At 42.3% G+C, this 20,999-nt stretch overlaps 1 protein-coding gene across 6 annotated transcripts in view; it reads left to right on the top strand.

Moving 5' to 3' along the window:
• Nucleotides 1-234: 234 nt before the first annotated feature.
• The window catches only part of HMGA2 (high mobility group AT-hook 2), a 123,066-nt gene continuing 102,301 nt past the window's right edge, over nucleotides 235-20,999 (top strand). The window contains exons 1-4 of one of the 6 annotated variants that reach the window (XM_027793401.2): nucleotides 235-292; nucleotides 1,844-2,075; nucleotides 4,737-4,823; nucleotides 12,461-12,511. In XM_027793401.2, the coding sequence (XP_027649202.1) occupies nucleotides 1,965-2,075; nucleotides 4,737-4,823; nucleotides 12,461-12,511 (249 nt within the window). In that variant the 5' untranslated portion in view covers nucleotides 235-292; nucleotides 1,844-1,964. The other 5 variants (XM_055808633.1, XM_055808634.1, XM_027793402.2 and 2 more) reach the window with 5 other exon arrangements.

Here is a 20,999-nt window from a genome sequence, read left to right as displayed (position 1 = left end):
CTGCCTATGTTTGATCAGAGTAACTTTTCGCCTGATCACATTTCCTTATTTATCTATGGCCAGCTAAGAATTTATCAGGTATCAAGACAACGGGATGTATCTAGATAGCTAGTGCCACAAGTGTTGCAGCAATTATCTCTGCCCTCTTCAGCATTACACACGATAATGGAACTTTGTATTTCCTTCCAAGGGCTCTCTGGTGTTTGTCCACCCCCGAGCAGGGGAGGAGGCATGTGAGGAGGCAGTGGCAGGGGTGGCTCGCTCTCGGCCGAGGTCCGACACCGCCGGGGAGGTGAGGGGCCGGGGGAAATGCCGAAGCCGCCCATGGAGCCCAGGTGTGCGCGCGTTCTGTGGGGGACGCGCAGGCACCGGCGTCCTCCCCGGCCTTCGTGGCGATCGCCTGGTGCCACAGCGAAGGGGCGCCCAGCCGCGGCTTGCACGGGAGAGGACCGAGCACCGAAGGAGGGAGCAGGCGGCGTGGGACACGCTGCGTAAGGAGTTCGGGAAGACTTGCAGCCCGGTGGCGCTCACGGGAACAATGTCGGAGCAGGGCGCTTCCGAAGAGGTCGTTCCCCGTGCCCGTCACCGTCCCGGCAGGAAAGCTCCGACCCGCCGGCGGGTTACACCGCCCACATCTCACCGCGGCGGCCGCCGTCCCTGGAGGCGCCGAGCCCGCCGCAGCGTATGCCACCGGCGCGGCCCCGCGGCCGCAGTGGCAACGCCTCCCCGACCGCCGCGGGGCCGCGCTCCCGCCGGCTGCCGCGGCCGGAGCACGGATGGTGCCCGGCGGGGGCGGCCCCGTCCCGTCCCGTCCCGGCCGCCTTTGTTCCGCTCGGCGGCGGGGCGCCCACGTGCAGCGACGGCCCCGCGCCCGCGCAGCCGGCCGCGGGGTGGGGGTGGGGGGCGGCCGGCCCTCCCCCACCGCGGCGCTGCGCGGGGGCAGCCGGGGAGCGCGGGCCGGGGCACCGGGACGCCGGCCTGGCCCTTTAAACCTGCCGCGGCGGCGGGGCCGGGCCGGTGCGGGCACGTGAGGCGGCCGCGGCGTGCTCTGCCGCCGCTGCCCCGGCTGCCGTACTGCTCATGTTTTATCTGGCCGGCCGCCAGCCCCCGGTCGCTGGGTTTTTCGGTTTTTTGCTCTGCCTCCTCCTCTTTTTTTTTTTTTTTTTTTTTTTTTAGCCCCCTCCCGGTTTTTCCACCCACGGTTAAAGGTGGTTTTTCTTTTCTTTTCCATTTTTTTTTTTTTTTATATCATCCTAGTTTAGTTCGTGGGCAGGACTCACATAATAATATTTCCAGTCCCAGCAGCTCGCATCACAGACACGAACCCAGGACCGCCCCCCCCCCTTTTTTTTTCCTTCTCAATCTCCCAAATCGTTTTATTATTATTATTTTTTAAATGATCGCTCTTTTTACCCGCTGCTCCCGCTGCTGCCGAAATCCCCGTCTTCCCAGGGTGCATGCTTCTGGCAAGATTGTGCAGTGTTCTCAGTCCATTTTCAGTGTGTCTTATCTTAATTTGTCCTGATCCGATCTAAGCGCGATAGCCACCACTTGCTTTCAATTTGTAGGATTTTTTCCCCTTCTTGGTTTGCTCCCGACTACCCTCGGGAGTATTTCCCCCTCTCCTTGCACTTCCAGAGTTGCCTTTTCTTCGTTTTTTGTTTTTTGGTTTTTTTTTGGTTTTGTTTTTTTTTAACCTCCCCTCTTTTGAATTGCTTCATGCTACTAACCATTCTTAAATTGTAAGAGAGATTCATTCCCCCTCCTCTTCCACCACCACCAGCACCACTACCACCATCACCTCCTCCTCCTCCTCCTCCCCTTCTCTTCTCCTTTTTGGCAGCACCAGGACGTCCGGTGTGGTGGTGGCAGCGAGCAGCAAAAGCAGCAAGAGCTCGTTTTGATTCCCCCCCTTCCAAGGTGCTTTGGAGAGACTGGTTTAAAGCTGAGCAGCAGAAGTCACGATGAGTGCACAAGGTGAGGGACCCGGTCAGCCTTCCACTGCTGCCCAGGAGCAACCTGCAACCGCAGAGCCTCAGAAGAGAGGACGAGGCAGACCCAGGAAGCAACCACAAGTCAGTATCGTATAGATACGTAGAGCCGCAGATCTATGGTATTATAGGCATGTACATGTACGTATTATGCTGCAAGTGAAGGAGTCCTGGAGACGGGGCGGGGGGCTTTGTTGTGTGCTGCTGCCCGCCGAGGAGGTGCAGAGGCGTAGCGAGGGGCTTTGCCGGGCGCCCCGGCGGGGGGACCCCGGGGCCCGGGAGCGGCGGGGTGCTCCTGCGTGTGGCTGAGCCGCGGAGCCTCCTCGGGACTTTCACTATTGTGCAGGGAGCGAGCTGGGGCTTTTCAATGTAAATGGGGAACATGGAGCAGCGCGGCTCCGACCAACCAGCGCTCGCTGGGTCATTTCGAGCTGATTTTGAAATTGCGAAAGCGAGGAGCAGGGAACGGGGCTCTCCCGTCTCCCTCCTCTCTCAGCCCTTGCAATGTCTCAGTCTGCGTGTGCGTGTGTGTGTGCGTGTGCGTGTCGGGTCCCACCGGGGGCTGCTGCCGCCTCCGATCTTGACCAGCCCAGCCCCTGACTGCCCCTCGATCCTGGGGTTGGGGGGAGAGGAGGGTGTCTAGAAAGTCGCATAGGTTTTTTCGCCTTCCCCCCGCTACCCCCGCGTCCCCCCCTTCCCCACCTCCCCCCTCGCCCCCGTCATCCTATGCAGAGAGGTGCCCCCGTTGCCGATGGAGGTGGGGGAGGTAGCCGGAGGGGGCTTGCCCTGCTTTTGCAACACCTTTTGCCTTTGCTCCGGCGCTTTCCCAGGCAGGTCGCGGCGAGGGGGAACTGGCCCCAGGTTTCGGCGGGGGGCGCGGAGCCCGGCTCCCTCCCATCCGCACCCGCAGCCTCCTCCCGGGCCCCGAAGGGGACGCGCTGGGCTCCTGTTTTTGACTTGCAAGACCAGAATCCGCGCTAAGGTTGCTAGATCCGTGCGTTATTTCCAGCCCCCATCCCTCCCTTCCCTTCCTCTCCCTAAGTGCCATTGTCGCATCGCCTGGAAATGCCGAGCCACGCTCAGCCCCCGCCGCCGGGCGAGGCGGCCCGGGAGCCCCCTGCAGCCCCTCCACCGGCGCCGCCGAGGGAGGATTACGCCCGCAGCTACGCGGGGGCAGCGCGGGGTCGTTCGCAGCCCTTTCCATGCCTTCCTCGGAAGTCACGGCTGGGAAGGAGGGCTGCCTGTGGAGCTCGTTTGAAAGCGAGCTTCCGCGGGCTTTAAAAATGTTTGCTCCCGTTCATTTAGCATCAGCCTACTGCCACCGGAGCCTGCGAGGGGCTGCGAAAACGCGGAGGGAGCTGAACAGCAGATCCCCGAGCGGGGGGGGGGGGGGAAACGCCGCTGCTTTGCTCCCCTCACTCCCACCGATGTGCTCTTGCAAATTGCACAGAAAGTAATTTTTGGAAAGGCATAAAAGCGGAGCCCCTGGCTTTCCCGCTCTGCCCTCAGTGACACCCCACGGCAGCGGCTACGGGCTCTGCCCCCCGTCCCCCTTTACCCTCCGGGCTGCCCTCGCCCAGCCCCAGCAGCCGGCATCGGCCCTGCGAGCTTGCGCCGGGGCTGCCTTTTTTTCTCTCTCTCTCTCTCTTTTTTTTTCTTTTTTTTTTTTTTCTTCTCTTCCTCCTCCTTCTCCCATAGCGTTTGAATGTATGGAAGAGAAAGAAAAGTGCGTCTCCTTAGGCGTGCTCAGCCCAGCTGTGCAGTGCCTGCGGGGCTCGGCACCGAGCGCCGGAGCGGCTCGGGAGTCCCGTCGCCAACCTCCCCTTAACCTACCCGGGAATTAAAAAGCTGAAAGGTTTTAAGCTGGTTTAAGTTAACAAACTGCGTTTAATTAGTTTTACCCCATCCTGTAATCTGAATGAAATGTATAATATTTAAGACTAGAAGAGTTTTATAGTGTTTATGATTCACTGAATAAATATTTGGAATCCAAACTCTTAGTAACTCATACCCATTTTGAAGGACTGGTTATTTACTGTCAGGCAGAGGAGCTAGTTAAGAAAATAGCTAAAATAATCGGTGTTCCTATCGAGTCGTTTTAGAGTTGGGGTTTTGTTTCGGATATTTACCTTTGTCGAAGTTTTTTGGCTTGCTAGTGCTCCATTTGAAGAAACTTTCACATTTGCATTTTAATACAAATCGATTATGTTTAGAATAGGTGTGAATATAATGTCTGTTACAGAACAACAGAAAAAAATCCCCCCAAAACGTTTGTGCCCTTGAGAGGAAACAGTCTAAACTTACTTTACGGTTTTCTACTAGTTAACTTCTTTCCTCAAAAAAGTTTGTGCTAGAAACTGCATATGATAATTATATCTTGCTATAATGAAATGCAATTGAAATTAAATGGGTAACTGTTGTTTTTTGAATAATCATTCCTGTATGAGGGAAATCATAGCCATCTTTTAAAAATGTGTTTTCCGCTCTAACTTACATGCTAGAGTATGCAAAGTTTTCTATGCAATTACAAGGGGACTTAAACTGTTTTATTGCGCAAAGTATGTTTTTTTCTTTACCTCGAGCTGTTTAATTTTTCATGTTGCTTTTTAAATATCGTGTTATTTATTTACACTGTTAATTCGTATGTTTTAAGTAACTTCTCAGTTACAGTCTATCCACCAGATCTTTTGGGTTAGTTGTAGCGTTGTAGCCTATTGCCACAATAGCATGTTTTCCTGTATTTAGGAACCAACTGGTGAACCATCTCCTAAAAGACCAAGAGGAAGACCCAAAGGAAGCAAAAACAAGAGTCCCTCTAAAGCAGCTCAGAAGGTGAGATTATTAAAGAGAGAGAGTTCCTAATGCTGTTTTTTCATCAACTGGTAGCAAAACAATCTAGTCACTTAGTCTGTGAACTGTGGGGTTGGAACTCTTAATAATGGAAGCTACATAAAGGATGTATTTTGCATTTTGAAGATCAGAATTAACAGGCTGCATGAAGACCCTAGGTGCAGAACCTATAAGGGCAGCTTGCTTTTTCAACAGCGTACAGATTAGTGAAATAATGCATTTGATGTATTACTGAGTTCTCCTGTATCTAGTCAGGAAAACAGTACTAAGGATATTATTCTCTCAATTAAGATTTTTGAAGGAGGAAGATTAATTTCTTGCTCACTTACAGTTGTTACTACTACAGACCATATCTGTATATTAAAGCTAAGTGTTTTGTCAAACATAGGTTAATTAGAAGTAAATCCAATTATGTGTTGATGGAAATAAGTGCATATATTGAAATTTACAGCTTTAGAATGTGATGGTAAAGTAAACTGAGTTACAGTAAAAGCCTACCATATCTTGTTTAGTGATCAGTTTCAAAGAGACTTTTACATGAAGTGCTATTAGTCTTCTGAACCACTAATTCTGCTTGGTGATGGGAGCAAACTTTTTTCTGGTGCTTGTGAATGCATTCAGCTATAGGAGAAGCTCCCTGAAGTCACTGCATTTAGTGCATGGACTTTACATCTCAAATACAACATGAAAATGTGACTCAATTTTCTTTGAATTGGGGAAAGCTCAGCATTTGAAAACTGTGCTGTCAAGGCAAATAGTACCTTTCTGTAGGAATTATTTTAGTGAAGGCAAATAGCTGTGTATGGGCTTGAAAACAAATATGGGAGTTTTGTTTATGTTGATGGTTACACAGCAGTTAGCACTAATTTACAGGTACAAAACTGGAAACAAAAGCTTACAAAATCTGGTAGTGAACTGTAGTGCTTAAGTGTATCAGTGTCTTTTAAGTAGATTTGTGACAAAATATGTGTGGAAGATATTTGTTGCCTCATCTAATTATGGTTCGATTTCTCAACGTGCCTATGCTACTGACCATGTTAAGTTTGATGGTTTTCAGCGTTGTGATTTACTGTAGCAATTACTGATAAATATGAAATCATTAGGGGTGACTGTAGTTTCATGTCTGTTTTGTTGTAAGTGTTTTCAATATTTGTTTGAGGGACATTTCCCAACTCTCTTTAAATTTAAAATTTTTTACTTTATGAGCTGCAAAAAAACCAGTATATTCTTTCAAAAAGTTCATGAAATAGTAAAAAATGCTTTCCAGGTTAAGTGTTTAAAATATATCAAAGCCACTCTACAACCTAGTGAGCTTAAAATGTTGATTTTTTTTTCTTTAGATAGTAAAAATGTTCCTCAGATTCACTTTAAATAGTTTAAATTTCACTCTTCAAAAGAGAGAACACACTTTTTTATTATTCTAGCAAATCCAAATGTGAGCTTTAGTATTTTAAATATTACTCTTATGAGTGTTGGCTTTCCTAGGAGAAATATTTGTAATGAGATTAAATTTTAAGTAATTTGTAGAAATGTGTTTTAAAAAGATATTTCTAAAAGAAATATTAACATTATTTCATTTATGTGAGTGATTTGGAAATCAGTATAAATGGAAAATAACTTAAAAGCATTCATATATATGTAGGTGTATCAAATCAAGAGCTTTCCAGAGAATTCTGGTACATATAGTTGGGGTTTTTAAACCTTAATTTATGAACTAAGCAGTTTCATTGCAACGTTTTGATTTTCAGAATGCATCAAGTTACTGCTCTAAAGCAAACCCTTTTGGGTGTTGATAACGTGAAAAATTGACCAAAGACCACATACCATTTTTATAATTAAAATAAAAAACAAACCCCAAAACTTTTGAGGGGTATGCAATTACAAGTCTTACTTGTTTCTAGGTTTATAGGTAAAGTACATAAATGTTTGATAAATCCTCTAGAACATAAAGCACTTATAAAGCCTTACTAGTAGAAAGTCACTGAGGTCACATTTCAAATAAAGATTTTAGCCCTTTTTCAAAATTGATAATTAACCCTCTCTAAAATGGTTCAGCTTCTCACCAGGCATCTCAAAGTATCTTTTCATGTAAAATTAATTCCAATAGTTCTTCTAACAGTAATATGAATGGAAAGGGTTTGGCACTGTAAGAAAGTTTCATTTGGTGGTGAGGGTATCACCTCTTAAAAGAGTTGAGCTATATGTTTGATTTTGTGGTAAACATATTTAGACATATATATGCATACATATATTTATCTAAGGCTTTCTACAGCCTGTCTGGACTCTCAGAAAGAGAGCTGGCTAACTTAGCTTAAGCCCCTCTACATGTGAACCTGGGTACTATACACACAACTGGAATTTGCTGGAATTTCTAAAGAATAGTGTGTGCCCTGTGTGTTTCAAAGAAAGCTCATTGAAATGTATTAGAGTGTTCACAACATGTAAGATAAACGTCGGCCAGGAGAACCCACCGAGCAGCCATGAGAAGGCACTCATGATTAATTGATTGGGTGTTCTCTTGCAAACCATTACACATCACAATTAAAAATGTATTGCACAAACCGGCAGCGAGTTAAAAATACTCCAGAACTGGGACTTTGTTTTGTTGCACTTCAAAAAGGACATACCCTTAAATCAGTTGAGGGACATTTTACCCTGGTATCATGGTTCTGTTGTGTATTTAATATTTCTTGGTTCATGAGAATTTTTTTAGGTTTTTTTATATTTATTTAATTTTTTTTAGCTTTCAGAGCTTGTGTTTGGTCTTAGTAAACTGGCCTTGGGGCATCTGAAAACAAACTGTACTTGTTAGGAAATTAGCAATGTGAAACTTGACAATGCATACAGAATGTTGCAAGACCAACTGGACAGCTAATAATGTGGCAATTACTCTAATTTTAGGTAGTGCCCATTTTTTTAAAAGCCTTGCATATCACACATGCCTAACTTGTTATAAACTGGGCACAAAAGGTGAACTGCATTCTATAGAAAACCAAACCATTTCTCAATTGTTTAATTTTCACCAACAGAAGGAATACATGTTAGCAGATGAGAAGAGATAGGCACAAAAAGACTCTTAATTACCTTGTACTGAGTCCCCACAACTGGGCTGTTACATCTTTAAACAAGTAATTCTGTTATTCATTTAAAATACTTGTAAAAAGTGAGCAAAAAAGTGAAGATTTTTTTTTTTCTAAAGAATAAGTAGTTTTGTGGGAAAATGCTAGTAGGGATGTGCCTTTCTAGTTTCCTGGGTGTTAAATGGTTGAGTTTTCTTTGCCAGGCTGAGCTGCGTTTCTAGCCCACCACGTTTCCCTTAAGCATTCAAGGGCTTTTCTTTGTTTAGCTCCTGTAGTCGGGCTTGACCAAAATACTGTATAGGCATAAATACTCCCGTTTGGAAGGAGGAAACAATAACTTTGAGGTTAAAAAAAGACGGAGTAATAGCTACTATGTGTTTGTCTCGAAATAAAATGGATATCCCAGGGATATCCAAAAGTAAACACTTTTTTAGTAAAATTCGTCTTCAGTTAAAATATTTTGAGGTTTGTTGTAGTTATTGATGCAGTGAAATTCACTGAAAATACCTCCAGAACTGGAAATATCATCCTCTGAAAACCAGAACTTGTGGTACCGTGTGCGACCACGCTTACTGCTCTCTCTAGATTACATGGCCAGAGTTTGGTATGTAGAAAGGCATGTCCCTGAGGTAAGCAGTCCAAAGGTAAAAAAAAACCAAAGCGCATGTGACCAGGACTCTGCCCTAAATTGGTTCACGAAAATCTATTTGGCTTCTCTATGCTTCATTCATTCTCACCAACACCAATCACCACAGGCTTAAAGGGAAAACAAGATCAGATTTACTAAGTGATCATAACATGGTTGTAAGTAAAAAATAAAAGACCTCAAAATCAGGCGTTTTGAGCAAGATGGGAGAATCAGAAGACTTGACTCTGGTTTAGAATTAAAATGAGTAAAACACGACATGGGAAGTGTGGTATTTTTGTATCTAGCCAGTGCCTGTTTCTTTTAAGAGGTTTGTTGGTTGTTTTGGTTTTTCACAAAATAATTATTTTTTGGGAGACGGAAACATTACTGGGCAAGGTCTTTTGACATGGTTTGACAACAGTGATCTTCCTCCTGAGAACTCTCGATTATTTCACCCATCTTACACATGTTATCTGAAGTCTCCAACAGATCATTTTGCAAAGTGGATAGAGTTCTCCAAATTTGGATTCTGTTGCATTTGAGATCTTCCTTACAATAGATAGATGCCCAAAGAGCACTTTATAGCCATTCAATTATTTATACTTGCCTTGTCTTGTTAATTGCTTTTAGTCGTACAGCCTCTGTTTTTATCTGAGCAGGGCACATTTATGCAACAAGGAGGCAGAGATGATGGCCAGTCAAGCCCTACTGTTGCTGACAGCAACTGTTTGGAAGCAGGGTTTGATGACCCTGTGGTACAGGGTTTAGGGGAATTGCTGATCTGCCTGGGGACTGTTAGCTTGCTTTCAGATGGCAATGACTGGAATGGCTCTCACCTGGGACAAAAAACCCCACAACATTTCCCATATAGATCATGCACTTAAAAGCAAGTAAGTCTAGTTCTGTTCCTAAAATGTGACATAGCAAAAATAATGTATTCATACCACATTTCATAATTTTTCATGAAACATGTTTTGTGTTTGATAACATACCCAACCCTCCTTTAAGTTTGCTGATTTCATGTCTTAGTTGTATGGAGCAAGATCATGCCTCATAGCGTAGCACCAAACGTTAAGGAAATCCTGAGCAAACACATCTCAGTTTCAAAAAGTGCTTTAGAGGACGAAGGCAGTAGTTTCCTTCCTGACTAAGCAGGTACCAGCTGCTGCATGTAGGGTGGCTGGGAACATGTGCATCTTGCTGCCCAGACGAGAATCTGTGTTACCTCTGGGTGGCTTGGGGCTCTCTCTGGATTTGTTTCTAGCTTCAACAGCAATGCTTCAATTAAAGCAAAGAGCCAACAGACTGGCATGTTTCTGATTATGCAAATACCTGTTTCAGAGGAAAGGCAATGCTTTGGCACTTACGTGTTCCTTTTCTTATTAATTACTTGAAAATTATATGGAGAAACATTGAATTACTTGTCTGATACGCAATAAAACCTTTCTTCAAGTGCTTTAATTAAAAGACAGTCTTGTGCTCTTGGAGAAAATATAGGCTGTGTTTGCAGAATGCAAACTGAAAAAAATGCAGAGGGAAAGAGGTGAAATATTTTGCTAAACTTCACATTTTTATCATCACCACTGGGCTGCTGCTACTCCTTTTGGTTGTTCCAGAAGTGTTTTGTCTTTCTCTTCAGTTGGATTGGAGATAAAAATGTCCACTTTGGAGGTTCTTGTCATTCATTTTTTGCAGTTTAGTCTGTGAAACCTTCCTATTTACTTACAGAATCGCTCTGCAAAACATTGTCTCTGGCATGCCCCACTGTTTGCTCAGCTCACCTCTGGGAAAGATTTGCTTTTGATAAGAACTATGGAAATGTTTTTCTTCTAACATGAGGTGGAAATCATATACAGCAGGAATATAGTGCCTTTCAATCTGAAAGGTCCCCAAGCACTTGACAAACTGATATCCAAACTAGCCAGCAGGAACACTAGCCCCTTCTGACATGGACCTTCCTTGAGGGTAAAGCGCAACACTGTTCATGGCAAGCGGCCATACTGTGTGACAGTTTATGGAAGGAAGCAAAGATTAGTTATTCAAAGAAATCTCTCATGTTCTCTTTCCCATCAAACTAGATTATACGCTATAGTTAAACTTACAATTTGTGTCAGGTTTGTACGAACTTTAATTGTGAGATCAAAGCAGTTTTTGTTTCCAAAAAGTTAATTTTTTTTTCTTAAAGTTTTGGAAAAGGGGCTTTCCTTCAGATGTGGTAAAATACGGAAGAAAATAAATGGCATTTGTGCTTTGTTAACATGTCAGGTGTTGATTTGTTAAGAACAATTTAAACCAATCTTCTGAGATTTATGCCCAGCGTTTTGTGAAATAAACATAAATGCAGGGGGCTACAGCTTGTCAAAACTAAATCACATCTTTTTTTTTTTTTTGGCATCCTTCAGGTTATAAGGTATAAAGAAATGAACACTTTAAAAGGAAACAAAACTCTGAAAATAGACAGCTACAGGATATAGTAAATGCACTTTAACAAGTATTCTCATAAGAGGGTTTCACCTTACATGTAGCACTGGTATAAACAATTAAAGAGCGAGTTTACTCTTTTAACAAGTCTGAGTGATAATTTTGCCCTTCAGGAGTGTGAATTTTATTTTTCACAGCTTTCTTCTTGGTGAGATATTTGTTTCAAAGTAACTGCATTTCACTTGCAGGGCAGTTTTTTTTGTAGAGATTCCTCAGCTCAAGTTCTCTTTCAGAGGGATCCGATTTACACAGCATTAGGTTACAGTATATGTTACAGAGATTGACCAGCAAGTGATTTATTTAATGACACAGTTGATTTCTAAGGGAAAATCAAATACACATACAGTCAACTGGAAAAAAAGCAATTCATAGAAATGTGGGCACACGTTACAGAATGTGTGCTAGAAGTACTTCATTCTCAGGGACTTTGTATGTGGCAAGTCTTGCCCTTGCTAAAGCTCGTGGCAAAAACCTCGTTATTCTCAGTGGGGCAGGATTATTTACCTGATGAAGCATAGGGATGGGCAGAGCCTACCTAGAGAAGATAAGCTGCAATTTTCATTTTGAAGTCTCTAAGTATTTTAGTGTGGTGCACTAGTATTCACAATGTCATGCAGTGAATTAATGGAAGAGTGTAAATGAGCCCGTATTTCCTTTATGCTGAGCTCCAGGGCCAACTGATGGGCTTACATAAATATAGCTGTCACTTCTAGGGCACCTTCCATGCTGTTTCCTTAAACCTGAGAAGGGAACGAGCATTTTGGACCAGTGAAGGGCTTACTTAACAGCTTAAGGATGTGCTTTACCTGGAAAACTTCACATGAAGTAGAGAAGTTATTTCCCCAATGTGAACACACACATGTTCATAGTGATAGTCTGTCCAGTTTATGCCTATCATGCATAAACATCGTGAGACTAAAGGAAGGAACTGTGGCTGCTATAAACCGCTTCGTTCAGGCTTGAAGCAGGCTGTATTTCCCATTTGGTGTCACCAGGTAATTTCACAGCCAGCCTGTGAAAGGCTAGATTTGATGTTATTGCGGTTCTCAGATTCCCGAATTGCCGTGTGCCCCCATCCCCAGCCTGCGTGCCCCGTGGCTGCCTGGGGCCAGGGCACCCCAGGCTGTACTGCAGGCACTGAGCAGCGGGGTGTGCATGGGCACCCCCCTCTGTGCCCTTGGACACAGTGTGGATCAGGTCTGGGGGCACCCTTGGGCACAGGCAAGTCACCCCCTGGCCATGCTAGCTAGGAAATGTCGGGAAAACCAACATAATCACATTCCACCAGAAAACCCACAGAAGAGGAGGGGGGCTTGGTGACACCCAAGAGATATAATTATAGCTAATGTTACAGGAAAGCGGTCCTACTTACCGAGGTTGTTAAATAATGCTGAGGTATGAAATATGTTGTGTTTCTTTTCCTTTTACAGAAAGCAGAAGCCATTGGTGAAAAGCGACCCAGAGGCCGGCCCAGAAAATGGGTAGGTATTTCACTTATAATCATTTGATTTATTTGCTGTGTTATAAAGTCCATTCTTTTAGAGAACAGTTGTTTCTGCTTCATTTGTAAAAAAGAGCATCCATCTTCTGTGTCTGTTTGTTCTGGTGGATTGACTAAAGGGTTAAGATAGCAGAGAAGTTAACCACAGCTTCCTACCTTTAGACTCTGGTAGTTTGCTCAAGATACTTTACTATTAAATGTTTGCTGGGAGTGAATATTTATGTGTCTCTCAAAAGCATGGAAAGAGGCACGACTCTTCCTTCAAAAGAGAGTAACAATGAGATAACTTGTTCAGTAATTGAGTACCAAAGGTTAAAGGGGCACTATCAGGCATCAGAAGGTGATTAAGAGAGGTGATAACGTTCAGATGTAGTGTGCACAAGATAAAGTTTAAAAACCAAAAGGTCTTTGTCCTATATTGCCTAGAAACAGCATATTTTCCTTAAATCCAGTGAGAAAGAGCAAAAATGAACAGCTGGATACTTGCACTTAGAATTTAGTTTTTTCATTCTGGGCCATCCTCATGCCTTATGTAATTGTAGCGACTGGTAGTATGTTTCATTAAAAATTTCCTCTTTCCTTGGTTGTTTGGTCTGTAGATGTGGCTATCAGATGCATGTGTTTTGATTCTTTGGCCATAGAAAGATTTCAGTCTCAGATACTTGAAATTCTGTGTTCTCACTGATGTTTACAGCGAATGAGAGTGCCTTGTGCACCTCTCCTCTGCATGTCTTTCACTTATGCATAGGCTTTCAAAATAAATGTGATGGGGACGTCACTTGGAAAACGTGATTGGGTATTAGAAGATATGAAGGTGTGGCTGTGTGCTCCATCAGAAGTTAACATTTCTAATTTCCTTTTTCCAGTTCCCTTTCCCTTTATCCAGTCAACGTTTTTCTTTAAACTTTTTCAAATCCATCCCTCCCCATCTCAATTTTGCTGCCTTGTTTTTCTCTGCCTTCTCTTTCCTCTCTGCAGTCCTGTCATTTCCCCCCTCATTTTGTTCAGTTTGCATAGATGTTAACACAGTTGTAAGAGTATAGGCTTGCAAAAGCTCAAACAGCACCAGAAGGTACTTAAAACTACAGCTGAAGTTCTCCAGAGTACCAGCAGCTAAATGCAGGAGAGATGGCTTTAACATCCACCTTAAGAAATAGTTCTGTAGCGTTGTCTGGTGATAAAGTACCCCAGGATATTTCTTTGGAAACAACAGACTGTTACATACCAGATGTATTGCTTATGCCTGTATTTTTTAAGTCAGGCAGATTTCAGGTACATGAAGAGGCTCACTGGCATTAGGAAAAAGGTGCTGTATTGAAACGTACCTGTGCCGGTGACCTTCTTAGAGGCAGCTTGCAGAAGGCAAACACCAAGTGCAGTGAAACATGGATGGGTTACTGTCCACGTCCTCCCGTCCAGCTGGGACCTTGCATATGTGGGTGCCGAGTGTTGCTTGCTCGATCCTCACCTTGGGTGCAATCCCAGGGGAAGCAGCAGAAACAGGGGATTGATCTGAGTAATTTATAATGGGCAGGCCATCCCCACTGAATAAGGAATGTGTGACGATCGAACAGGGATGGTTGAAGAGCTCTGTGAAGAGGGAGGGTGCAGCAATCTGAAACAGCAGAAAGATTTTTCTCTCCCAAGCGCTCATAGTCCAGAGACTAAGGCCAGTTTTCAGTGAAAAGGGCTAAATACTTTTGTGGCATCTTCTAGGATAGAATGTTTCCTTTTTATTTTGTATCTTTCTGGGGAAGAAAGAATAGGCAGTATCAGTGGAGCATGAAGTTTAGTATGAACTGTTTGTTGGATGAAGAATCTAATTTGCAGAAATGGGAATTACTGGTTATCTAGTGGGTGTATGCACTACTTTATTGTGAGACCAATACAACAGTTTCACTCTTTTTTTTTTTTTTTTGAAACTAAGGCATATTTTCAAACTCTATTACTTTGCTGTTGTGCTTGTTGAAAGCACAGTCTTTTTATTTGCTTGTTCTGACAATGTGATTGCTTCTTGTGATTTTCAGAGATAACGCGTCTATCTGCAGCTTGCATTGAGTTAATTCTATAGACTGAGAATCAAATTGCCATTTCCCCCCCCTCTTTCTTCTCTCTTTCCAGTTTAAATTAGATTCATGGGTTCCTCCTCTGTGCATGATGAAATGGAGAGTAACGTTATATTTTGCTCCAGAAAGAAATGTGGTTAAATTATTATAAGCCATTGTGCTGACAACTATAAGCAAAGCTTATAGTTGGAACCAAGGGAGGATTCTGCCTAAGAGCAGATGACGCAGTGTCATCCTTTCTGTTTTGCCATCCAATATGTACTCAGAAAGTGTCCCTTTTTATCACCCAAACTTCATTTAAGTCCTTGGTGATTATTTTCTTTAATCCAGTTTATTTAAATGTCAAGCCTTAAAGATGTCAGTTAGTAAAAGTAAGGAGTGTGTGGGGTTTTTTTGTTTGGAGAGGACAGAATTCTATATGGCAGGTATTTTCTTAAGATTGTAACCCTTTTTTGCAAGTCTAGAGGTTCTGTGTCATATGTTGTTCATCAAATTGTAAAGTATTATTTCTGCTGTTTCCTTCAATATGTGCATGCAGAGACATACGAGCTAACAGACCACTGTAGAATTCCGGTAGCTGGTCTTTCTGCCGGTTCAAATTAAGTATTTAATGTTTGTGACTTGCAACGTATTTATTTTTATATTATTTTTTAGAAGAGAAGTAAATCTTTTTGACTAGTATAAAACTGGGAAGGGGGAGGGAGAGCCCAAGTGAAGAGCGCAAGAAGCACAGTTTATCACAAGCGTATGAGACATCCCGTGATCTTTTTAGTGCAATAACATGTACTTTGCAAAGTTGTCAAGCAAAAGAAGACCTTTGTCAGTTGAACAGATAGTAAAGATTGGCAAACTCTTCAGAAAATAAAATATTCAACTACATAGAGAAGCTTTCTAAATGTGGAGAGGTAATTGAATAAAAATCTTGAAGATAACAAGGTCAAGTAGGTGGGAAATTAACAAATTTGGAATTGGAAACACAGTGCCTGCTGCTGTAAAACTAATCTTCACTGGAAGCTGCTGCACGTGAGTGAAGCGTGTTGAAGGCTGTGAGTCCTGTTAACTGAGAGGGAGGTAAACCTCTTTGTGACCTTGGTACTCCATAATTTTAGAGGTTTTAATGCAGGAACATGTTCTAAGCTCTTTGGATGCATCTATATTAGTGTGTTAGGTCGCATCAGGAGTGTGCTTTGGAAGTGCATCTCCTAATTGTCCCCAAGTGCTGTTATGCATTGTGGAACTGTCCCAGAGCTCACGGGCAGGATTCCTTCCAAATGAAACAAAATTGGAAGATGTGCTGGAAGTGCAGTCTGGTAGGCATTCAACCGGTAGGACTAGGATAGAGTGATATAAAAACATCTTGAAAAGTGTGTGGTGTGGACCTTAGGTCCTCAGCACCAGCCTTTTTTCTCCTGCTGGTCCACATTGTCTGTGTATTGTAGACATGGCCTTTGATGCTTGAAAAAGGCAGATGAAGCACCCTGTTTTTTATTAGCAGAATTATTGTATGTAGCATAGGCATAAAGTCAAACTCTTAGCCATGGAGATTCAGATTCCCAGAAGTCAGTGGAAGGTTTGTCATTGACTTCATCAGTGCCAGGTTTTTGCCACTGAGACTTGATGCTGCTGCTCGTGGAATCAGCAACAGTTTTGCTGATGGCTTCACATAACCCTTTGTAAAGAGCTCACAGGCAAAGTTGTTTGTTTGTTTGTTTAATTTGTGTGTCTAGAAGTTGACTGAAAGGTAGAGCAGGAGACTGATTAATCAATTATCCTGCTGTTTGTTCCAAAGAACTGCACTGAAAACCCCTGGAACTTTCATGGACTTCTGGTGCTCTCAGGCATCAGTTTAATGGAGAAACCTAAAACCCAGTTCTGAAGTTGATGCTTAAAGGGTGTGTGTATATATATATATGTTATTTCCATTTGTTTTGTTATGTCTTTAGATGGAATTTTTTGGCATTGTCTGATTTCACCTCCACATTGCTTCACCTGAATGCCAAATTCACTGCAAGGCATGGCAGAATTACTCCAAAAACCCAAGGATCAATCCAGAGTCAATCCAGAGCTTTTTACAGCTTTGAGCAAGACTTTGATGGGGAGGAGAGGTGCCTGATGCCATGGCATGAAACTGTTTTAAAGGATGGAAAGACGCAGTTCTGGAAGTTGCATGTTTATAACAGTGGAAGAGAATGAGTGACTTCCCAAGCACAGGGTGCTTGTGAAGTGTGTGCAGCTCGTTGCTGATGCCCAAGTAACAACTGTGACTCAGAAACCTTTTCTCTCTTTCAAGAATTTTGTTTTCTGCTAGATAGTCTAGATAGCACATTTCAGGTTGGTAGAAGATAGAAGATAATCAGAAATGAACTTAATTTCCTTAATCAGGACCTTTATCTGATCTAATCATGATTCACTACACATTATAGTACTTTTGAAGCTCAGGTTTTCCTCTTTTTAATGAGGGCAAAGTTTCACTTTATACTAAAAGTCACTAAGCAATGCCAAACCACGTTTTAAAAAAACATTAATACCCACGTTTTTCTAATAACTTTTTTTTCAGATTATTTCCCACTGCAGTTTTGACGTAGATGTTAAACCTCAAACGTGGGATTTGTGAGATGTTTCTATACTAGCAGTTCCAGAAGGCCTGTGTCAGAGAAAGGACTCCTAATGCTCATTCACTTGTAAGGCCTTGGAAACAAGGTTCTGAATTTTGAAGAAATACACATCAAAAGACCCTCCCCCTTCCTTGCCTCAGAAAACCCATCAACACTTTGAGGCTATTTCTTCCCTATAATGAGTTTTTGCAAACCGTTATCTAAGTAGAAGTTCCTAATGGGTAGTGCCATGCTCTGTGATGTGAAGCTGTTTAACTTATTTCTTATTTAGCGCAGTCATTTGTGTCTCATATGAAGTCATAGTCTAGGTCAAGGTGCTCTAAAGTCATGCAGCTTCTTAACTAGGTGATGGAGAGAGAAGGATGTTCTGAGATCATAGTCCATCCTGTGCTAAAAAAGGCTTTGTTATAGGTGTGGTGCATTCTCGTCTGGAGGCAGCAATCTTTTGACATTGGGAAAGACAACCTAGATGATAAAATAAGACACATATCTGACTTTTAGATAGCAAAAGCTATGTGTGAGAGAACTCCTCCTTTGATGCCATTGTGCTTCCCACTGCATCCCTAAGCTAGGCCAGAGATTCCATTGTTAAGAGAATGTAATTGTTTGAATGAATTAGTTCATGGTCCATTTGGAGCAAACCATGACTGAGGTAAAACTTAAGTCACATGTATTTGATGATAAATGAAAAAGGAAGTTGCTAATTATGCAATTATAGAAGATAGCACAGATAAAAATTCAATTTCTTGTACTTGGAAGAATAATGTCATTTCAGTTACTTTACATCTTAGCAACTTTTGACTGCAATATCTAAGGTGTTTCTGCTTCATGTGAGACACATCATGAAAATTTGCAAATTGCTGTTATTTTAATCTTCCAAATTACCTTACCTTCTTTGAGAAGATCGTAGATATTATTCTGTAATGTGGTAGCATAAAATACCCTATTTCACAGACATGTTTTACATCTGTGTGGGCAAGGTGTCACCTGGGAGGGGTCATCATTTCAGTTGTCTAAAGATCTTGAGGGGGCTTTCATAATTACAAAATCCAGACTATTGACCTCTCCCCTTCAAGATTCCTAAAATTAAGAAGTGGATGAAGGACATGAATTGAAAGCCTTAAAAGCTTTATACCTATACATTTACTTTCCGGTTCAGATGATCTGTAAAAGAAATCATCTCTCAAAACCTGAAAATTTTGACAGAAGTAGTGATTGTTGAACTTTTCTCCTATGATTAACAGATATTTAATGCCTTTTTTTTTTTCCCACCAGTTTTTTTATTTTTTATCCTGGGAAAGGAAAAATCATCTTGCATGCTTGTACCATATGCATAAAAATTCACTAAAAATATGTTCTGCCTCACCTGTGTTCAAAGACATATGTGTCTTCATTTCTCTAGAAGCTTGTATAAGCAAACTGTCCTTCCTTGGAATCTCAGAGTCCGGTTCCTTGTTGGTACAAGTAGATGTGTCACCATTTATTTCAAGTGCAGGTCTTCCTATAGACCACAACAGAGAATTTAACCATGATACTTCATTCTAAAATACATTTTTATCACCAAAAGGATATTTCGCTCATTCTCTAATTTGTTTCCACTTCTGTTAAGGGATATTAAATGGTATCTAGTTTAGCCAAAAAATATTTTGACTTCAGCTGTCATTTTAGAATCCTTAAAGAAAAATCTTTTCTTCTGTTTGAGGTCCAAAGAGGAAATTTTACCAGGCAATGCAGAAAGTAAAACCACAGCATCTGTAGTAAAACATAAACTGATATTCTGAGCTGTTTCCTTGTTATGATCTCAGATGACGGGTGTTTGTTCAAGAATTGTAAAAGTTAGTTTTCCATTTGGCTCTAAATTTTGATTTTTATAAGCCTTATTGCCCATTTTACATATGAGGAAACTGAGTACTGACACTGGTTGTGGCATCATTAGGCACTTTTGCACCTGCGGTGTTTTAATTTTTGGTTTTGTTGCTAGCACAGTTACCAGCAATTGTGCATCCAACTACCTGATAGGGAAAACCTATCAGGTATTGAAAAGTATAGGCACTCATTCTTGCTGCTACAATTCCATTTGCACTGCTGAAATTGTTATAAGTGCAGAAAGAGAAGCTGGGCCTCACCTCCATTGAAAATGTACTCCACAAGGTTAATTGCCTTGCCCAAGGAAATCTGTAGAAGAGCCAGGAATAGAACTCAGATTTCCTGGCAGCCTGCCCCGTGCCTTCTGCTCAAGGCCATCCTCCTCCAGTAAAGCTTGCTTGCAAACAGGTTGGATGAGGGAAGGAAACATGCTTTTCAGTTCTGTGTCTTAAACCAATACATGGCTTTTACCTGTTTCTGTAAGCTCAGATCTGAGTGTCTCAGTATCTCTAGCATATGTCTACCTGGTGGGCAATGAGTGGTAGGAGTAAGATGTTAAAAACGTCTGTGTATTCTCCCTGGAGGTATTTGAAAGATGTGTAGATGTGGTGTTTAGGTGCATGGTTTAGTGGTAGACTTTGCAGTGCTAAGTTAATGGTTGGCCTCCGTGATCGTAAAGGTCTTTTCCAACATAAAGGATTCTATGTTTCTGTATAGAAGATGGAGTGGAGAGATTTGGGATCAGAAGGGATTTGAACCAAACCCAAGTATAAGTGTGAAAGATATTTGATGATTATTGGTGGTATTTTCTCATCTTTGTACCTTAAGTACATATAGAAGTCCAGTACTGATCCAGTAAACAACAAATGTAGTCATGAAACCAAGGTGCCTAGTTCCTTGAGCATTTTGAATGTGGTTATTCTGCTTTTCAGGACTAGACGACCTGAGCCATAGCTGCAGGACAGGGCCATCCCAGGTCACCCCATCCAGAGATGGTATTTCCATTCCCTGTTCTCTTGAAACGTATTGGTGCAGAGAGACTGAAAACCCATGTGTTAAAGCGTGATCCGGAACAGAAGATTCAGAGTCAAGACTTCTAGGCTTTTTTATAATTTCTGACTAATTGTACAGCTTATTTAATGAAATTTAATTTAATTCTGCTTTGTACTGCCAGCCCCAGTAATGCAGTAGCCTTACAAGAAATTATGACTTTTTTTTTCTGCCAGTGATAGAAAAGGGCCATCTTATAAATGGCAGTCAGTCCCTGTGTGGGTGAATTTACTCCCCTCAATTAAGAGTTACAATAATAATTGAAGAGGAGTAATACTTTTGGCTTCATTCTGCATTCTTCACAGACCCAAGCAGGCAGTGTGGATGCCGAAGGAATGCAGGGTTGATCCTCTCCTGGAAGGGTTGGAGGGAGGCTAGTACTGTGATAATTAATATTTGGAGAGTGCTTTCAGGTGTTTCAATAAAAGTCATTACATGCTTTATGTGCAGGTATTGTTATTTCCTCTTCCTTAATCCTAGGACTAAGCCTCACTTCAAATTGCAGTTCAGTATTACATTCCAGGTACAAAGCTAGATTTTCAACCAGAAAGTGGGCTTCTTTCAGTAAACAGCTGCAAAATGTTCTCACCAGGAGGCGGCTTCTAATTCTGTAGCACACAACTCTGAGTGAGGAAAAATGTAATTTTTTTAATCAACAGTAGAGTACTTTATATGTAATTCAGTTAGCATGCTGCATTCTTCCTCTGTGTCTTGAATTTATTTTGTGATGGGGGCCACTTTGAAGTACAAAGGGAATGCAGTTCACCATGACGTTTACAGGTGTACCTGTTTTTCTATCCCAAGGCCTATCTGAGATATTCATCAGACTGCAAATGAAAGACAAAATAAAAATAGAGGGACAAGAACCTGA

This window comes from Falco peregrinus, chromosome 6 (assembly GCF_023634155.1).
Source record: "Falco peregrinus isolate bFalPer1 chromosome 6, bFalPer1.pri, whole genome shotgun sequence".
Taxonomy (NCBI): domain Eukaryota; kingdom Metazoa; phylum Chordata; class Aves; order Falconiformes; family Falconidae; genus Falco; species Falco peregrinus.
This window is presented reverse-complemented; position numbering and strand designations above follow the sequence as displayed.